Genomic DNA, 19,117 nt, shown 5'->3' on the forward strand with positions numbered 1-19,117 from the left:
GCCGCCTATACGAGCTTAGGTCCGCTTGACCAGATTGGGACTCGGTGATATCGTTCAATCCTTCTCCAGATATCTGGCGGATGCCTAGGACTCACCTTGTTTATGTGGGCATACCGGCCATTATTCAGTCGCCACTCTACCTTACAATCTCAAATTGACTTTCAGACATTGTTGGCCAGCCTTTCTGTATGCCGTGTGAGCTTTTGTATCCAACTGCGACTTCCTATACCAAGAAACAAGAGAATACAAAAGCGTAGACCTGTAGGTCTCAAACTACTGCTTGAACGCTGATAAGGAGTGTGCAAGTCAGAAGGAGTCTGAAGTAGTAGCCTGTATGATCGAGTACGTACACACGAGTAACCATCACTGTTGATTCTAACAGCGAGTTTAGGCGGTACACCAGTAATGGACCTCATCGAACGAGAATATCCAACAAGCGACGACAAGCCTCCATGGTATGGTATGGTGTTCAAACAGTCAGTATATTCTGATGCTATGCTGGAAAGTCTCAAGAGGCGGTATCCGCAAGGTGCGAATCTGCGAGAGAGGAAGCATATGGCTGCCATCGAGTTCCTACAACAAGAACTCGAGGACATGCAAGCAAGTGAAGCAGCTTTGATACCTAAAACCAATCCAACGAACTTGATGTCTGATGTAGCATCACACGATCGTCAACACCAGAAAATCGGTTCACTGCCCTATTCGCCAACTGCTCAACTGTCAACTCCGAATATCACGAATGGATACCATGGTAGAAGAAGTCCTACAAATAAAGTACCCTTGGTGCAGTCTCCAACTGTTTCGAGCAATATGTCTGGACAAGAGATTGTCTTCAGCATTGCAAACAGGCCCGTAGTGCAACGCCAAAGGAGAAAAAAAATGACCGCGTCAGAGAAGATCTCTTACAAGCAGATGCGGAAAATCGGCGCTTGCGATAGTTGTAAACGTCAAAAGGCAAAAGTAGACAGCCTAATTTTCTTGTAAACAAAACAGGAGTGCAAAAAGCTGATTCGATGTAGTGCAGGCATGTTGGTGGTGAAAGAGACAAGTACAGAAACTCTCGAGGCGCCAGTAGTACGCCACAAAGGTCAGTGACCTCGGGAATTGTTGAACATATCTCACATAGTATTTCAGAGATACTCGACCAGTTTCTGACTCGGCAGCACTAACTGTCAATGCAACGAACGAGCACAGACGGCAGACTCAAGCTCCGCAGAACTCGCGAGAACTGTCGTATGAGCTCAAATCCTCTCTGCAAACAGTGTCGGTAGCAACACCTGTTACGGTATCGGGGAGCCCAAGTCCACATTGGGTCCAAGATACGCAAGAGAGTGCACAATCGGAGTTGTCTGGGTACGTACCTGCTTCAATCACTTCAAAGCATTACAGTGTATATTCAGACGCTACGATTGAGAGTACTATTGATCCGCAACTTTTGGATATGAATTACCGGGACCCGGTTGTCTTCACTGAAGCGAATGGCGCCTTTCCTATGTCTTTGACCCCCAGAACCACACCCTCCAGAAGTTTCTACTCCAAAAACACCTCCTCGGAGTTTTGCAGCCCAGTGCAAGGATATCACCAGGATATGACTAATCCAAGCCAACCAAACCCCCGTTTTTACATCAGTCCATGAATTTGAAACCGCATCATTTTCACGCATCTATCCCTGGTACAAATTCCATAGGACCAGAACCACATTTGGATTTGTTTCATAAGATTATCCGGAAGTCTCAAAGCCTGATTTTGGAATGAAACCGTGGTTTGAGCGACCTCTAGGCCCTGTTTACAGAAACATCCGGGGAGATTTGCCACTCTTTATTCTTCTGCTAGTGTTTTCTTGTACGCTTTCCGTGTGCTGCACTAGGAGAATTTGCCATTTGTTCCGTACCCATAGCATCAGGATGTATTCATCTACCAGTTAGCCTGGATCGGTTGTAATATCGTCGTCAGCACATATCTAACACGGGATTCCAACTTATAGACATGAGGATAGACTAGGGTGTGAAAACGGAGCTCAGCAGCATTACCAAAGTAAGTCTTTCATCCTCACCTATTCCTCCTGCTCAATGCTGCACGGTGATATCAAGGGTATTTTGGTAGTACTAAGAAGATTTCAAGGATCCTGAACGAAACCCCATATCACCCATAACCTCCTTCTTTTCCTTTCATAGCCTTGCTATGGGCCATGTAATGTTTTTGTCACTGTACTACCCCAATTTTCTATTTTTCTTTGCTGGCTGAATTGCTTCCACTTTTAGTAGTGCGAGACACTACTAAGGCATGGCAATTCAATCCCTCACATGGCTGACGGAATGTTCCCACTACGACACACTGGCCACATTATATCATACCGCCTTGAGAATTCTTGGTGGATCATCCAGCATTCGGTTCTCTTTTTTCTCTCGTGTTCTTCTTCTCTCTAGGCCGACCTTATGGTCTACATCTCGTTCTAAGATCCACATGGGTAGTGTAAAATGTACGGTTTTCTAATACGCTACTGAAATAGAGCGCCATCACCAACCAGCCCTATCAAGCGAGAACCATCGTTGCCGATTAGTACGACCATGTCAATTCCTGCCACCGTGCAGACGGACACGACAACATCAAACGCGGCATCCATATCATGAAACGGGCCTTACAACACACTCTTCTTCATTAGAATCTACGGCAAGATACATGGCTCTACGATTTGATGTTTATGCTGGTTAGAGTGGTACACTGTTTTGTAAGAGTGATAGGCAGCGATAGGCACGTGGTTGAGATTGAATTTGAGCTGACGGGTGAGCTAAGAGAGAGATGTGACCGTTTAGAATTATGTTATGCATTCAATATTTTCCTCCATAACGAATATGCTCTTCCTTCATAGGTCTTTAGTAGACAAAGAATGATAACTGATCTTGTGCACCGTGAATATATCTACACATTGTTGTAGATACAGAAAGACGAAGACGAGAAATGGAAGAGGTACGTTAGGATTACTATTGGCATAAATAGGCAGTGAACCTCGACCCAAGTCACGATGTGAACAGCTAGTGGAGCATAGAGATGTGTCGTAGTTTATTATCATTATACTTATACTTGAATAAACACAGCTAGATAGGCCAGTGACCGCCTGCTTTTACAATGCTATACGACCCAGTCTTGCTTTGATTGTGGAAGCGACAAACACTAGCAACTGTCGGTTTCCTGGCTTGCATCCCACTGGGTGCAAAAGCAAGTAGGATTTGATCTAATCGAGAAATGTTAGCCCTACAATCTTCCAAGAATGCAACATTACTAGTAATAAAATTCTTCTCTTCGACTTACCCTCTGTAGACTGTATAAAGGAAGAAGTTATTGGCAGTTGAAGGCTGTCCAAGTAGTTTTCGGCATGCCACTTTGCAATCATTGTCATTATTTTGCTGCACACAGTACTGGTTGCCTCCGTAGTCAACACAGCCCGCAGCGCCGTCGGAGAGACATCCGCTGTGGACTGCGAAGCAGCACGCCTCTGGAACTGCCGCCTGGCGCGCTACTGCAGTGGAGAGGAGGACGGCCACGGTGGCGATGAGAGAAAGCTTTGCCATTGTAGAAAAGAGTGGTGGATGTTCGTTCTTGATTTTGAGTAGTAGCGTGTCGATTTTCGTGTCTGAAACGACGTCACAGTCGCGAATAGTTGGATTTAGTGAGGAGATGGAGAGGTGCTGTCTGTCGATTGGAAGTGCAGGTGCATATACTTATACTATAGATTTTCGTATCCACATGCTGCTGAGATAGATTAGCCTCTTGAGATATATGTTGACATCTATGCACACGTATCCAAGGCGGATACGAGTTGGAAAATACGGTCAATGGTCGCAAACAGCAAGGTTGCGGCTTTGGCGGTAAGTACGACGAAAGTAACTGACGTGTCACATGAATATTTTTAAAGCTGATCGACCTAGCACAGACCAGAGGCTGTTCTCTAAGCTCATGTCGAGATTCTTATGGATTAGAAATGAACTGAGTTACCCAACCCCGAAGCCAGCAACGATAGTTCTCCAATTGATAGGATGAACTGGACGATGACGGACACCAGCCAGTCCGGCAACTTGCAATGTAGTTTTGCCAACAGCGGACGACTTCAACACCACGAGTAAGGCGAAAGTATAAAAATCAGTATACGAGGCCATAAGGAGCAAGCAGCTAGTTTAGTAATAGGCTAATTGACGGCCTATATCAGTAAAGGAGGTGTAGCGGTACGAAGTTTCGCCGAAAGTGGAGATGAGCACGAGATAACCATTTGCGAAACACATCTACTATGCTACATGGTAGAATTTATGTATGTGGGTCACTAATAAGGGAACCATAAAGGTCAGAGTGAAGAGTAAGCGCTATACTATGGGCCTGTTCGGTTGCGCGGTTGCGTTTTGCGTTTTTGTTCCCAGATTTGGGCTAGGTTTTTGAAGACGATACCGTGCTCGGTAAAGCGCAACCTAAATCTGGCAATCGCTTGACTCGCTTGACTTTTTTCCCTCTGTTTGCTATATAGCGTATCAGATCAATTATCTCAGAAAAGAATGGTAGGCCACACCCCAACCTGCTAGAATTAGGTATTAAGAAAAATTAACTTTCTAGTGTCACGGTGCGGGTCCGTATACTCCGAACATAGGCTTAAGTATCAGCTACGCAGACAACAATGGAGCTTTGTTGTCTTGTGCCTGCCTTTTTGGCAGCGTGGTAGGCGCGTGTAGCTGCGTGCTCGGCTCCGCTAGGAGCCCTCCCTGACACAAAGCGCTTCTATACCTATAAATATATATATGCTATATCGTCTTATGTTATTAATAGCACGAATCTATCTAAACTAATCTCAGCTCCTATTAATAGTACGAATCTATCTAAACTCGATCTCCTATTACTACTATATGAAGCTTCGTTTCATAGCCACTGTCGCTAGTATTTCCCTATAACGAGCTAAATTTATAATACTAATAATAGATTAAGATTACTACTATAGCTCTAAAGTCTATGCTAGCTTTCTTTTACTAGCTATCTCGCAATGTTAAACACGATCTTAGCCGCTAGATACTAGATAGGCTGCATGAGCTGCGTGTTCTTCAGCTAGCAGACTGTGCCATGCCTGTGGATCTGACTAGTATTCGTATCGTAGATAAGTACGCGTATGTAGATAACGTCGACGCTTGCGTGGTCTACTTGGTAGGTACGCGTCATGGTCGAACGCGGATCAGATCTGGCAATAAAAACGCAAAACGCAACCGCGCAACCGTACAGGCCCTTAAAAGAGCCCGATCTACGTATACCTTTTGTCGCGATTATGAAGAATTTCTCTGTAATTGGTCTGCTATACGTAGTCATTCGAAGAAGAGCCTGGTCTTCATTTTAGCGCGTCTCCACACACATCACTTGTACCATGTAGCACAGTAGATTTTAGGGCCTGTTCGGTTGCGCGGTTGCGGTTGAGTTTTTGATACCTATTTGGGTATGGAGCTTTAGCAGGGGGCGGTTTGGGTGGGGTTTAGCGTTTCAGTTCTCTGCAACTTCGTTATTTGGGACAACCTATATCGGAGCTGACTTGCTATCAAAATGACGTCCCAATATACTGATTCGATGTTGCAAAGCTACGCCCAGCAGTCCCCGCCACCAGAGCCCACTCAGATGAGCTGGTCGTCGACACAGTTGCCAGTATCGTCGTCGTCGCCCGCCAGTACCAAGCGGGCTCGAAATCTCATGTGGACGCAGGAAATGGAGAGAGTATTGTTAACGTCACTATTGGAGGCTGGAGAAGAGCAAGGACAGAAGGAATACAGGAGCTGGAAAAAAACAGCGTTGGAGAAGGCCAAACGGGATGTACAGTCGGTCGCGGGCTGGTCAGTGGTGACTCCACAAGCTATTAAAAACAAAATTGATAACTGGAAAAAAAACTGGAAGATCTGGAAGCATCTCACCTTACAGTCTGGGTTTGGTGTAGACGAGTATGGCATGGTGACTGGTGATCAACACGCACTAGAGGCGTATTTCACAGCTCATCCAGAAGCTCGAAGGTTTAAGTTAAAACCGCTCCAATTTGCGAAGGAGCTGGGCCAATTATTCAGTGTACTCACGACAGGGGGCAATGCTGTGACGGTGGATGATCTGATTAACCAGACCACTGATGATACTTCACCGTCACCAAGCTCTAGTAGTGAGGTGTCGTCCGTGGTGGGTAGTAAAAGATCTGCACCAGCATCAGTCACGAGCTCATCAAAACGGCGGCGAATGGTAGTTGATCAGCTTGGTAGACTTACTACTCAGTTATCAAATTTGGTGGCGGCGATGCAACAAGATTACCAGCGTGACGCTATACAGATCGTGGAGTTGGAGTACCAGCACCTGCCATATAAGTTAAAAATGGCTTTAATTTATGCGTTTGAGAACGAGTATACCGCGAAGGTTTTCTGCCTGGTAGGACCAGCAATGCGCCCTAGCTGGGTGCGGCAGTTACTGCTCGATCGCAGGGAAATAATCATCGGTTCAGGTGTAGACTTGGAACAATTTAATGCAGCGATAGATAGTTTTGAGTAGGTGGTGGAGTAGCGGTTTGGAGGAGCAATTTGAGTATTTTGTGGTGGAGGCTGGAGGGTTTGTGGGAGGCTGTAGATAACTCAAAATCTGATATATGGACTTTTACTGCAACTGAGCTTTCATTGCAAAATCCTCCTCCAAGGCCTCCTACAACAAGATCCAAAAACCAGTTTTTGCTGTACGAATATCATTATAATGCCCACGAGACCAGCGTCAAGATCTACCGTTACAAAACAGTAGTTTTCCCACAGTTGATCCGCAATCTCCTCTCTCTGGTCTGGGCTAGCTGGCTCTGCTACCAAGACGTTCGCAGTAATTAACTACCAACGTAGAGGCTATTTGAGTTGGAGGGTGTGAGGTGCTTCGTAAACAGATACAGAGTATATCAGTCAGAGTGGATTGAGACGAATTCATGGAGCGTTACCTGGTGTTCAGATACTCTATGCACGTGACTTTAGCTTCACTAGCCCGAGAGGTACCCGATGGATGGCCGAGAGTTTGCCTTCCGAGTAGGCCTCGGTCCAGAGTATACTGACACGGTCTTCCCCACACGCGACGCCTGATCCACCCGCAAACACACGGGCGGCGTCGCCCTTGGTTAACCCTCATCATGATACAGAGCACGCGTCGCTGGTTCAGGCGCAATCGTACAAACTTTGCTATCGGTGCCGGAGTGCTCGGGGCTGGTTATCTGGCGGGGCAGTATGTCCTGGGCAAGCTCGGGGAGGCGAGACAGCGCATGAGCGATGATCGCATCGCAAAGGAGAAGTGCGCCATCACATCGCGACACCGAGAAGAGCTGCTAACCGCACTACAGCCTGCGCCGTCGCTTTGAGCAGAACCAGGAAGACTGCACTTTTACCGTTCTCGCCATCCTTCCCACTGCGACGGAGAACATACTCGAGGCCATTCCCGTCGAGCAGGTCTTGGAAGAGCTGCAAAAGCAAAAGGCAGAGCGATTGGCAAGGAGCGTTGGCCCCAGCGAGATTGCAAGCTCAGCGCCACCAAGTGTCGCAGACACTGCCGACGATGACGCCAAAAGCTCCAGCCTCCAGACGGATAGCTTCATCCACGCCAGCCAGATCGCTACAGGAGACCATAACGCCGCCGGCCTGGGTGAGGGCGGATCCGAGGCCAGCGTCGAGAAGAAGCCCAAAAAGACAAAGGCACAGCTTTGGAATGAGATGAAGATCAGTTGTACGTGCCTTCACAACACGGATATGATGCATATGCTAATCTGACCAGCCATAACCCGAGCCTTTACTCTTCTCTACACCCTCTGCCTCCTCACGCTTCTTACGCGAATCCAATTGAACCTCCTTGGCCGCCGCAACTATCTCGCCTCGGTTGTCTCTCTTGCTGCACCACAGCCAACCGCCGAGGGCTCGCGCATCAACCTCGAGAACCACGACGACGACAACTTTGAACAGGCCTACGGCAACGACTTTGAGACAAACCGGAGGTACCTTAGTTTGAGCTGGTGGCTGCTCCATAAGGGATGCTTGGACCTGATTGAAAAAGTGAGGACTGCAGTCCAGGAAGTCTTTGGTCTCCTCAACCCGAGGGAAGAGATCACCTTGGAGAAATTGTCGGAGCTTACTTTGGAGGTCCGCAAGAGGGTTGAAGGTGCAACTGAGGAAGAGCGAAGGTATGCTGCCCGTCTTTCCCATTTCAAACTCCAACTAACAATCAATAGGACATGCAAATGGCTTGCCTTTCTGCTCCCACCCCAAGACCAGGAAGATTACGTTCTGCGTGAGTCAGGCATGACTTCATCTTCCGAGTCCACCTCACCTACCACAGCTACTTCTCTTCGTCGCCTTATTGACGAAACTTCTGATTTGATCGACTCACCTGCTTTCACTCACGTCCTTACTCAGCTTCTTGATGCTGGCTTTTCTCATCTCGTTGACGACAAAATTTCCCACCTCTCATACAAGATCCCGCCCGTTTCCGACAATCATGCTCGCGTAACAGAGATTGTCGGCGGCGACGTAAAGGCTAAGGTCGCCAACAGTCTTGCTGTTTTCTGTCGACAAGCACATAGCATCGGCAGCGGGGCAAACAACGAGTATCTGGCCGCTATCGAATCTGTCGGTGGCTTGGAGGCATTTGCAGCCGTGGTGTACTCAAGTAATTTTGAGTACGAAAGCCCGGAGGCAGTCACTTCTTACCAGCCTCCTGCGGCAGACGAGCAACTGTCCAAGGTGACTTCCGCCAATGATGCAGCTGTCCAGAACAATGTGGCCAATGGTAGTAGTGAGAAGACGGATGACCCTTTTGAGAGCGCCTGGGGCAAGGCGCTTGCCAAGGAAGACGGACAGCAGTATTAATTGGGCGTGTAAGATACAAAACCTGGTCATAGCCAACCTGAGATTTCCAAGATACCCGTAGTTTGAAACTATAACACCACATGTTTTGCGTTCTTCTTTATGCTCACACAGATCTAACAACCTATTCATTTCCCGCCAGTGCATTGCCTATACCACCATATTCCGAACACACGCGTCGTTGGTTCCGGCTCTCGGAACATGAGTCGTGACGTCAGCGCATATGTGTGGGGGACAAGCGAACTGCAATAGTACAGGTATGTACCTCGATCTCTGTTCACTGTTCTACTATCCAATTGCAGTTACGTTTCAAAGGTTCTTTGGTGTAACTCAAACTACCGCTCCTCAAAATGACGGACGAATCTGGACACGGTGGTCCACCTTCCAAAAATGCCTATGTAACTCTCCTCACGCGGCCCTCATATCTTGCGGGTGCCATTCTGCTCGCCTATACACTTCACAAGCACTCGCCATCCACACCCCTGATAATATGCTACACCCCGGACACCCTTCCGGAGTCGTCAGTCACTGCCTTTGCCGCCGAAGCCAAACACTCCAACATAATCCTCCAACCCGTCTCGCACCTCCGCCTCCCCGAAGATGGCACCGCCCACGGCATGGTCGCTGAGCGCTTCATCGATACATGGACCAAACTCCGCGTCTTCGACCTATGGGACATGCCCCAGAAATGGGAGCGACTCTGCTGGCTTGATGCTGACATGATGATCTTCTCTGACCCTTCCCCCTTGGTCTTCAACGCGCAAAACGACGAGTATCTAACTGGGGGAGATGGAATGAGGACAATGGCCGTACACACCTGCGTGTGCAATCTCGACCACGACGCCTGGGCACCTGCAGAATGGACCAAGGAGAACTGCGCCATGACGCCCCTTTCCGCGCCCGACCAATTGGCTGAGGTTAAATCCGAACCCTACACCCTCAGCAACTTCAACTCTGGCACTTTTCTCTACCACCCGTCCAAGCAGCTTGCAGACTTTGTGCAGCAAAAGTTCGAAGAGCTAGGCAATTCCCGACTCCGCGCCATGAAGTTTCCAGACCAGGATTTCCTAAACGAAGCGTTTGACGGGCGCTGGGCAACGCTTTCGTGGCGCACAAATGCGCTAAAGACGTGGCGGTATTGGCATACCAATATCTGGACCGACGACTCGTATGTTGCCGTCTTACACTATATTGTGGATAAGCCGTGGGCTGCGCGCAACAAGCCTGATGGGTCAGCGGGGTATTTGGGGAAAGATGGGGAGACGCATAAGTGGTGGTGGGATGAGTTTGAGGTTTGGAGGAGGGAAAGAGAGGGACAGGGAGAAGAGGAACTGTTGGGGGTTGTCGAGAAGTATGTTGCGAGTAAGGATGGCAAGGAGAATGAGGAGATGAAGGCGATTGGGGGTGGGGCTCAGGATTTTGCGAAGAAGTGGGATAAGAAGGAGAAAGAGAATGAGGGTCGTGGAGGTAATGAAGTTGGTGGGCTGAAGTTGTCGGATGATGCGCAGAAAAAGGCAGACGCGTATGGTCAGGGGCCTCATGGTCCTATACTTAGGAAGCCGTTGTTGGGCGAGAGGGGACATGGACCTGTTGTTCACGGACGTTAATGTAGAGTGAAGTGTTAATTGTAGCACGATATGCGATGGAGCTCAAAAGATCAAGGGGCGACCCGCAATCGAGGTAGAACATAGCTGAAATCCCATCGCCGCCAAAGAATTGATTGAAGAAGGTAGTTATCTACGTAGGAAATGAAACCACAATATACCTTCAATCTGATAACGGGATCCTACACCTCCATATATGCAGTCCTTGGATAGTCGGCATATGGACAGTTGATGCAGCCAGATCAGTGGGCATATGTGTCGGCAGCTGGTGCTGCGAGAATTACTCTGCCACCTTCTATCATTGTCACAGTGTTTCTTCCAGTAGATTTTCTCCAAAAGTATTAATTTTCGAAAACTTCTATTTTTGGATTTGGCAGTTTTGAACTCCGACCTTTGGATTTGGGGCGTATTCGTCAGCCCCGTGCTCCTTCATCAAAGTCGTATCCCGTTGATCATGCAGTTAGAAATACCCGCTCAACCAAATTCTGATATACATACCACTTTTTTGATTCCCTTCTCCCCTTCTCAACTTTCTCCCTAACACCCCACCTACAAAAGATCAATCAGATCAGCTCCTTCCTGCTTCTTCGTGCCTCTGCTTTCCTCCTTCTCAGGCGAAGCAGCAGCAGCAGCAGTGCGATGGTTAGCAAGCACAACCTCTCCGTTGTGCATTAATGGTGTATAACCCCGCAACTCAGCAGCAAGCGTCTGCCTCTGCACTGGAACTGGCGAAAACGGAGGCGTCAGCGTTGTACCGTATCCAAGGCTCTCCACCTCCTCTTCTTTCACGTCCTCGTCTTTGCTGTCCTCTTCCATACTGTCCTCCTCCTTGCTACCCACCTTTTTCTTGTTGTCCTCTCCCTTCTCCATGGCAGCTTCAACCTCCATCCTCCCAACCCTAATCCCCATACTGAATAAGTTGTCCTCGTCCGTCGGATCTAGCAAGTTCTGCACCACATCGCTAACCCCCTTGCGCAGGGAACTCAGCGCAGCTTGCGCGTGGAAGCAAGCACGATACCCCTCTAGATACGCCCTTTCCTTCTCCTCCTTGACCTTGACAGCCTCTTTGCGTCCTTCCTCTTTGCCTGCGTCAAAGCCACGTTGGAAACGAAATTCTGCTAGAGCTTCTGCTTCGTCGTTGGAAACGTAGTTTGCGGCGATTTCGGCTTCGAGAGACTGGCGGAGGAGGGTCTTGTACTGTTTCTCGCGTTTGGCCTGGGCGGCGGCGTGGAGTTTGAGGGTCTCGCGTTCGAGGGCGAGCTGGGATTCGAAGGCCACTTGGTGGGCTTGCTTGTCAATTTGCATTTGCTGGTGCTGGTGGGCGAGGTGGGCGGCGGACATAGAGCTACCGTTCTGCTCAAGCTTGGTCATGAGGTGCTTTTGGCCAGCGGCAAGGAAGGACTCTTGTTGGCAGATTTTCTTCTCACGTATGTCGAGGGAGCGTTGGTGGGCGGTTGCGCGAGATTTCACAGCAAGGGCTTCGGTTTGCTCGCGGAGGAGCATGATGAGTATGGTAGAGAAGGCGGCTTCGAGGTGCTCGTGCTGGGCGTCTTGGATGGTCTTGCTGAGGTTAGCGTTCTTGGTGCGTTCCTGCTCGAGCTCTTGTTTAGCTTTGAGGAGCTGAGCGTTGAGTCGGGTGGCTTGCTCGGATGGGATGTTGTCGTTGCGAGAGCCGTGGTGGGTGTGGTTGTGACGTGGAATGTTTTGGTAGCGAGGGACATTGTTTGACGGCAGCATCTGTTGGATTCGGTAAATCATGGTGAAAGTGAGAGGTGAAGGCGATGACTTACTTTGGAACTCAGAGACTCAGCACAGCGAGCAAATGAGGACGGAAATTCAGGACGCATATGTGGTGGTACGCTGTAGACTGACTTGGACGTCCCTACTGGCTTATGAATGGCTCTTGGCTGCGTTTGGTGATCGAAGACTTCATCTTTGGTGATGGCAAACTCTTCCTTGATCTCATGCTCTAGTACAGGCGATGGCTGTGGGACCTTTCCGGGCGCTTCGGACTTTGCGGTAGCGCTTTCTGCTGCCGTCTCTTTGACTTGATCGCTCTGGTCTCTGTTCTTGCCATCATCTCTGTTCTCAGTGCCATCGAGCGCCTTCCCAGAGCACTGTTCTTCGCTGGAATCGGTTGCAGTCGCTCTGACCTCTGCCGGTGACTCGAGCGAAGTGGATGGTGATGCCAGAACGCAGGCGTTGACATCCCCCAAGTCCGTCTTGCCAAATCCGTCAATGGCATGCCCATCACTACTCACTTCATATTTTTGAAGGGCCAGGGAGAGAAGGGGAAGGGAGTTCTCCAAATCTGGAGTGTGTTCATTGCGGGGAGGACCTACCATAGATGCGTTTTCCATGGCTGCAGAAGCAGCGATCTCGTCGTAGGCGTCGACGCTGGAGTCAGCGGTTCCGTTTGAAGAGTTCATCTTGAGGACGTATGAAAGAAGCTTATGTTGTGGGAATTGTGAGAAAGTTGTTGGAGGGAGTTGCGAGAAAGATGTTGGAGAAAAGTTTGGAAGTTTATATATAGACCGGCAGCCAGTAGTAAGGTAAGGCGAATGAGAAATAGTAAAGGCAAAAGCAAGTGACGGGCTCTCCTCGAGTAGAAGAGTATCCAAGGTGAACGAAAGTGAGTTAAGATATAGATGCAAGGCGCATTCACCGCGAGTAAGCGAAAGAAGATAAAAGTGTCGGAATTGAACACGAATACTGATGGAGGCGCAAGGGCACAGATGAAAGCCGTAACTAGACTTGCGTCCTACCGCGCAAATGAGAGAAGTGCGTATACAGTAGACAATAGAAGTAAGACAATGGTAAATTTAACGCATGCTGGAATCAAGAATATAATTCGAATGACTCGCACATATCCACCAGCGTTATTTGACTAGAGATATTGGTTTAGGTATAACTACTTGTAAAAGTAGCATAATTTTCTTTCGGCAGGAAGACAGCATTTTATGACAGGTGTAATTGCTATCTATTAAGCATGCTACCACCTAGCAATAATGTAAAGTGACGCCAAAAGGGCCGCTATATGGTTTTGCATGCAGCAAGCGATTGAGATGTGATAACCACGTTTTTTGCCAATTATCAAACCTCAGTGCTCAATCCTCAGACAGCGACACCCAATCTCACAAGTCTTACCAACCTACCGTCGAGGACGACTATGAAGACCTCGGTGACGAACTCTCATCTTCATCCCGCCCCTCAACCCCTGTTGAGCCAAAGGAGCCAAAAGGCAAAGAAAAGGCCGTCGAAGAGTCTGCTCCTACCGAATCCGCAGTGATGACTTCAAAACGAACTCCAGCTTGCTCAAAAGCATCCATAATATGTCCTGCTCCGTAGATATCGCCGTTTCCTGTAACAGTGATTTCCGACAAGTTTTGTAGAGATGCCTTGCAGGCCTCAAGTAAATGCCATAGATCTTCTTCACTGTCCAAAATTTCTTCAAATTCATCCTCCATATCGGCAAATTCAACAAACAAGTTCAACCGCTTGAGACTCAATGGCAACAATTCGGCGACTTTGGATGGAGTCATTGGACAATACTCGCCAGGGCCGTCCTCAACTCCAGTCAAAAAGTGCATTTGAGATATTGTCAGTGTATGCAAATGCTTGAACTGCCCCAGCGACCCAATGCGCCCAGGTTCTTTTGCGTTGGCCCTAGGATCATATTGGACTTTACGAAAATCCAAGTAAAGTGTTTCCAATGTATGAGAATGTTTCAGTAAACCCGGTCTAAAGTCAGCTATTGCTTGCGTAAGGCAGTCGGGGTAGTTCCATGAGCAAACGATGTGTCGGAGCCCTTCGCACGCCAATAAAAGCATTCCCATTGCCTGAACTTCCATAAGGCATTCAGTCATTTCAAGGCGTTGCAGGTTTCTAAACTAGCCAAAATCCATCATCTTTGGTGCAATGCATCCAGTCGCCATAACCCCGGTAGCTCGAATATCAGAAAGCGACGGAACAGATGCCATTGCTGAACAAATACTGTCAAAAAGTGATTCTGTGGCTTCCGCATCATCATATTCATCGAAATTAGTCTCGATACATAAGGTCTCTAGCTGACTAAGACCGTGGCCAGCAAGTAATGTGAAGCGGGGAGCCCCTAAGTGCTTCTCATCTATGACATGTTTCCAAAAAGAGACTGTGTGAGTCTCGGTGCTGGTCACATTGATGTGCTGTAAGTTCGGGGCAGAATTGATGACACCAGCTAGTAAAGAAAGATATTTCTTTATCACGTATAACTCGCCAGGATCGTTCAGGTTTGCGAAAAGATTGTTGCCTTGGTCGTCTGTGAATCGGTTTTCTACATACTGGAGATGGCTAGCGTATGTGAAGACTTTACCAGGGGAGCCCCTTGGTGCTGTTATTTCATCATGGAAGCTTCTAAGAGAACGGAGGCCAACCCACGTCGAGAATCCCGTAAATGCGGTATAGAGAGCAGGAATAGCAAGACGATTTAGATGGCGAGAGGTGCGGCAAAGGTTGAACAGTGATAGCTGACGTAGACGATTTTCCCGTTGACGTGCCCTCTCCTCACTCTTGTCAACAATTGTTGATTGCGTTTCAAAGGAGCGGATGGTGCTGAGGTGAACCAGAACCTCCAAGAGAAGCTCATCCGGGAGGCCTTCAAGTGATGCATTTTCGGGTACCATGATCGGAATATTTTGTTTCGGGCAGGATGTCGTATGTGCTTCCGGTGGCTGGTGTCGAGGTAGTTTTGGTGTAGGTGACGGTTGGAGGCTCTCATACACCCGGCAAAACCGGAAAATCAAAACAACCGGGCATTGTCCACCAAAACTCATAATCAACACCACGAAATATCTCCATTACAACGTGCTCATTTTGTATAGAAAATACGAGCGATTAAATACGTCGTCTTTATTTTTATAATACTTTGTTAAATGAATATAACAGTAAAACATCTTTCACATCCTAATGCTGGTCGTAACAATGCGGTGTTTTGGCGTTATTTTGGCGCCATTTTCCAATTTTCCGGGTTTACCGAGTGTATGAGAGGGAGGCTGGATGGAGGACTATCAAGAAGCTAGTCTGTAAAAGGAAAAATGAATAGAATTAACGCCGGTATCGCCGAGACAGATGCGAAAAAGAATCTACAAGAGAACAAGGAGACTATTTTACATTCATCTGGGTATATCGTACTGGCTCACCATGAGCTATCGGGGAACAACATCAGACTATCCGCTTTGTCCTCCCCGTCTCCACGTCGTATATCCAGCCACTAAAACGAATATTTTCCTCTACTGCTTTGATGCGCAGCCATTGTACATCCTTCTTGACCTGGATCTCCAGATTGTGGAAGGTCTGAAAGTCCATGTGCTCCACCTCTCTTGCGGCGACCTCTCCCCTCTTCTTGGAGATGATGGCTTTCGCAGTGGGGTTGTCGAATGTGAGCATGCCGCATCCGGTATGCTTGACAACCATCACCTCCCTTGTGCCGAGCAATTGTTGTGAGATGATGATTGATCGGAAGGCGTCGCGTACAGATGCGCCTGCGTTGCGGATGACATGGGCGGCTCCGAGTGGTATTCCAAATGCCCTTGTTGGGTCTATTCGTGCGTCCATGCAGGTAACTATTGGTCTGGGGTTAGCAGTTGCTCGCACCGCCTGGACGTGCACGAGAACTCACCGATGGTGTATCTCTGGCTAGGTGGGAGGGCTAGGTGGCCCTGGTTGAAGGTGGCAGCGTAAGCATCGCTTCCGTGCTCCATATTTCTCTCTCCGTGGGACGGCATTGTTGTAGTAATGGGAGGGATATCAGTTATGACTGGTTTTGACCTAACCTGATGCCTAAGCCTGGGTCTTTATATACTCATATGCAATCGGGTCAGCAAGACGGTAGCCGTTGATGCTCAACGAACATGGCGACATTGTGAGGGGGGATTGCGCCAAGGCGGTAATGTGATACATTTGGGGTGAATACGCGCACAACGTGCGACAGAGTCTACGGCAACTATGCGTCTCTGACAGGCGAATAAGCATAACCAGACTGACAGTTGAAGGTGCCCGAGTTTCATCTGGCCAGGGGCCTTAGGCAGATCGCGGTCGCAACGCCTCGAAAGCAGGGCCGTGCTTCTAGCGCGTGGCACCCATGCCAATCCTCCCGTTCCTCCATCCTGCCATAAAGCACTCGAGGCATCACCGTGTCGCAAGAATATATGCAATTTCCGGACCGACCCGACCCAACTTCTTGCTAGTGCGCCCTAGCTGCACTGTGCCTGAAGAGGGGCATCTTGGTGTCTCGCTCTTTTGACACGTCGACAGCCGCACAATGGACACGGCCGAGAAAGCCACACAGCGTCTTATCAGCCAACTCTCGGATCACGTCGGGAAATCAAGCACGCCCCCATAACTGATTACTACGAGGCCAAAGCCAGGCGTCAGAAAGAAGATATATGCGCTCTTCTTGATATATGCGCATTGGTCCTCGCCTGCTGGATGCTCAATGTCATCGCGACATCAGCGTTTTGTCAATGCATTACTTTCTCCCAGACACCTTCACGACCGGCAAACCTCGTACCGTGTATTCCTGTCGGAAGACCAGTGCTATTTCGACATATCCCCTACACCCAGCTCTGGACGCGCCACCCATTGCCCCCATTTTCACACGTGCCAACGAGAGTCTCCTAACAAATCAATAGAACTGTACATGGTCGTGTACCCGATCATCTGTGAGATGCCGATTGGTCGATTGATCCAATAGACCAGTTGCTTTGCGAGTCCTTCTTAACACCCTAAGTACTCATCCCGTCTCAGCGGAATCATTGGCCGCCTCCAAACTGCGGCTTTTTTAATTAACAACTGACGCTCAAAACTCGATTCCGGTTACAAAATTTTCCTTGCTATGCGAACATGGTACACCAAATTATATCGGAATGGATGAGTACTACCACCTCTCGGCGAGCATACCAACAAAGGCACATCCAGGCACGTTCCAAGGCCTTTTGCGGTCCCCAGGAATCTCGAGGGTCACTGAGGTAGCGCTGATTCATTTCATACATTTCCTTGCCTTGAAGGAATATAGGAGCTCGTGATCAGGATCGAGTTTCCAGTAAATTAGGTTCCTTACTGGCATTGAGAAACTCAATCAAAACCCTGACGACGTACACCACGGACGCCATGCACCAGGTCGCCATGAGCGAAGAGGTTAGGACCTTTGGAAATTTTCACGGATTCGTTGTGCGAAAGTGGCTGCAAATAAATTAACAAAAATAATCCAGGACATCGATATGCAAGTAACACTCAACACAGGAAATACTACAGGGAGTGGTTGTGGGTAGGATAATTACAGACTGCCTACATAGACGTCTGCATACTGAGTCGTATTCGTCTCTGCCCACGAAACAGTGCAGGTAGGCTGAAAATGGAAATAACGCCAACATTCCCCTCCACTCCACCTTGTTGGAGCATTGCAAGAGCAGAATAAATTCAATCATTCCATGTTCCAGAGTGGCAGTCGTTCAGAGCATTCGGTACTGTTTCCAGACGGATATGGCTTCTTATCCCGAGATCATGCATACTCATGTTAGTTATGACGCTGTTTGAGCGTCATGGCTTTGAATTCTCACTCCACAAACTCAGGCGATTACCGATCAGCAGTACATACATTAACCGGGACCGCACTCTCACGAACAGTATCACACACTCTCCACCTCCCATCAACCATGAATCTACTACAACCCCCACCCATCGACACGTCCCGCTGGACCCAACACATCGCCCCAGTCACCACAACCTCAGGCGAGAAAATCTGCCTCAACTACATCGACTGCGCAGCCCCATCTTCCTCCAAAACCCGCGGCACTATCCTCCTCATCCACGGCTTCCCCCAAACATCCTACCAATTCCGCCATGTAATCAACCCCCTCTCAACCGCCGGCTACCGCGTCATCGCCCCCGACTACCGAGGCGCCGGCCAATCCTCCAAACCCCCCTCTGGCTATCAGAAAACGCAAATGGCAGAGGACCTGCACACCCTCGTGCACTCGCACCTTTGCCTCGAAGGAAAGATCCACATCGTCGGCCACGACATTGGCGGCATGATCGCCTTCGCATACGCATCACGCTATCCAGACGACACGGCGAGCGTCATCTGGGGCGAGTGTCCTTTACCCGGTACTTCATTCTACGAGGCGCACAAGGCAACACCGGATCTATTCCATTTCGTATTCCACCGCGTGCCCGATCTACCTGAGTTCTTGATTGCGGGCAAGGAACGCGAGTACCTGAAGCATTTCTTTGACAAATTGCTGTTTAGTAGCGCGGCTATTACGCCGGCGGATGTTGATAACTATGTTTTGGCGTATGAGCAGCCGGGAGCTGTGAGGGCCGGGTTGGAGGTTTATCGTGCGTTTGAGAGGGATGCGGAGGAGAATCGGGAGTGGTTGGCTGAGAAGGGAAAGGTGCGGGTGCCATCGTTGGTGTTGATGGGGAAGGAATGCATGCTTTTGGAGGGGGCGGAGGAGATGGCGAGGGAGTGTCATGAGGGTGCTGAGGTGGTGAGTGTGGAAGGGGCGGCGCATTATATTGCGGAAGAAAATCCGGAGGGGTTTGTGGATGCTGTGTTGGGTTTTGTAGAAAGGTATTGAGGTTTCCCACCCTGCATGCTTCATA

At 48.9% G+C, this 19,117-nt stretch overlaps 8 protein-coding genes across 8 annotated transcripts; 4 read left to right on the top strand and 4 right to left on the bottom strand.

The window, feature by feature from the left end:
• Positions 1–405: 405 nt before the first annotated feature.
• Positions 406–1,636, top strand: PSV08DRAFT_350208 (uncharacterized protein; the record flags this gene model as incomplete). The annotated part of the gene is made up of 3 exons (XM_014226735.2): positions 406–960; positions 1,020–1,087; positions 1,135–1,636. The coding sequence occupies 3 exons, from the start codon at positions 406–408 to the stop codon at positions 1,634–1,636; spliced, it is 1,125 nt and encodes a 374-aa protein (XP_014082210.2).
• A 1,409-nt stretch (positions 1,637–3,045) lies between these two features.
• PSV08DRAFT_287625 (uncharacterized protein) lies at positions 3,046–3,673 on the bottom strand. Its single transcript, XM_014226734.2, has 2 exons — positions 3,310–3,673; positions 3,046–3,232 (listed from the first exon to the last, which is right to left on the bottom strand). Exons 1-2 carry the CDS (start codon positions 3,567–3,569, stop codon positions 3,172–3,174), a joined length of 321 nt encoding a protein of 106 aa, XP_014082209.1. The 5' UTR covers positions 3,570–3,673; the 3' UTR covers positions 3,046–3,171.
• Positions 3,674–6,095: 2,422 nt separating this feature from the next.
• On the top strand, positions 6,096–6,652 carry PSV08DRAFT_287631 (uncharacterized protein). Its single transcript, XM_066092583.1, has one exon. It carries the CDS (start codon positions 6,295–6,297, stop codon positions 6,541–6,543), a length of 249 nt encoding a protein of 82 aa, XP_065949324.1. The 5' UTR covers positions 6,096–6,294; the 3' UTR covers positions 6,544–6,652.
• Positions 6,653–7,091: 439 nt separating this feature from the next.
• Positions 7,092–10,583, top strand: PSV08DRAFT_400909 (peroxisomal membrane protein). Its single transcript, XM_014226731.2, has 6 exons — positions 7,092–7,311; positions 7,361–7,740; positions 7,789–8,191; positions 8,240–8,869; positions 9,176–9,188; positions 9,338–10,583. The coding sequence occupies exons 1-6, from the start codon at positions 7,154–7,156 to the stop codon at positions 10,478–10,480; spliced, it is 2,727 nt and encodes a 908-aa protein (XP_014082206.2). The 5' UTR covers positions 7,092–7,153; the 3' UTR covers positions 10,481–10,583.
• Positions 10,584–11,026: 443 nt separating this feature from the next.
• On the bottom strand, positions 11,027–12,822 carry PSV08DRAFT_177292 (uncharacterized protein; the record flags this gene model as incomplete). Its single annotated transcript, XM_014226729.1, has 2 exons — positions 11,027–12,214; positions 12,268–12,822. The coding sequence occupies 2 exons, from the start codon at positions 12,820–12,822 to the stop codon at positions 11,027–11,029; spliced, it is 1,743 nt and encodes a 580-aa protein (XP_014082204.1).
• An 806-nt stretch (positions 12,823–13,628) lies between these two features.
• PSV08DRAFT_370153 (uncharacterized protein) lies at positions 13,629–15,138 on the bottom strand (the record flags this gene model as incomplete). The annotated part of the gene is made up of 3 exons (XM_014226727.2): positions 13,629–13,694; positions 13,753–14,367; positions 14,416–15,138. 3 exons carry the CDS (start codon positions 15,136–15,138, stop codon positions 13,629–13,631), a joined length of 1,404 nt encoding a protein of 467 aa, XP_014082202.2.
• A 503-nt stretch (positions 15,139–15,641) lies between these two features.
• PSV08DRAFT_408926 (carbonic anhydrase) lies at positions 15,642–16,615 on the bottom strand. Its single transcript, XM_014226726.1, has 2 exons — positions 16,134–16,615; positions 15,642–16,077 (listed from the first exon to the last, which is right to left on the bottom strand). The coding sequence occupies exons 1-2, from the start codon at positions 16,237–16,239 to the stop codon at positions 15,677–15,679; spliced, it is 507 nt and encodes a 168-aa protein (XP_014082201.1). The 5' UTR covers positions 16,240–16,615; the 3' UTR covers positions 15,642–15,676.
• Positions 16,616–18,140: 1,525 nt separating this feature from the next.
• PSV08DRAFT_220734 (Alpha/Beta hydrolase protein) lies at positions 18,141–19,092 on the top strand (the record flags this gene model as incomplete). The annotated part of the gene is made up of 1 exon (XM_014226725.2): positions 18,141–19,092. The coding sequence occupies exon 1, from the start codon at positions 18,169–18,171 to the stop codon at positions 19,090–19,092; it is 924 nt and encodes a 307-aa protein (XP_014082200.1). The 5' UTR covers positions 18,141–18,168.
• Positions 19,093–19,117: the final 25 nt, after the last annotated feature.

The sequence above is a fragment of the Bipolaris maydis genome (assembly GCF_028858645.1).
Source record: "Bipolaris maydis strain C4 unplaced genomic scaffold PSV08scaffold_5, whole genome shotgun sequence".
Classification (NCBI taxonomy): Eukaryota; Fungi; Ascomycota; class Dothideomycetes; order Pleosporales; family Pleosporaceae; genus Bipolaris; species Bipolaris maydis.

Excerpts from the sequence above, each read along its gene's own strand:
- PSV08DRAFT_400909 (XM_014226731.2), top strand. The coding sequence starts at position 7,154 with ATGATACAGAGCACGCGTCGCTGGTTCAGGCGCAATCGTACAAACTTT. Across the intron at positions 7,741-7,788 it reads GAATGAGATGAAGATCAGTT|CCATAACCCGAGCCTTTACT; the intron begins GTACGTGCCTTC and ends TAATCTGACCAG. Across the intron at positions 8,192-8,239 it reads GCAACTGAGGAAGAGCGAAG|GACATGCAAATGGCTTGCCT; the intron begins GTATGCTGCCCG and ends AACAATCAATAG.
- PSV08DRAFT_408926 (XM_014226726.1), bottom strand. The coding sequence starts at position 16,239 with ATGCCGTCCCACGGAGAGAGAAATATGGAGCACGGAAGCGATGCTTAC. Across the intron at positions 16,078-16,133 it reads TAGCCAGAGATACACCATCG|TTACCTGCATGGACGCACGA; the intron begins GTGAGTTCTCGT and ends CCAGACCAATAG.
- PSV08DRAFT_287631 (XM_066092583.1), top strand. The coding sequence starts at position 6,295 with ATGCAACAAGATTACCAGCGTGACGCTATACAGATCGTGGAGTTGGAG.
- PSV08DRAFT_287625 (XM_014226734.2), bottom strand. The coding sequence starts at position 3,569 with ATGGCAAAGCTTTCTCTCATCGCCACCGTGGCCGTCCTCCTCTCCACT. Across the intron at positions 3,233-3,309 it reads CTTTATACAGTCTACAGAGG|ATCAAATCCTACTTGCTTTT; the intron begins GTAAGTCGAAGA and ends TTTCTCGATTAG.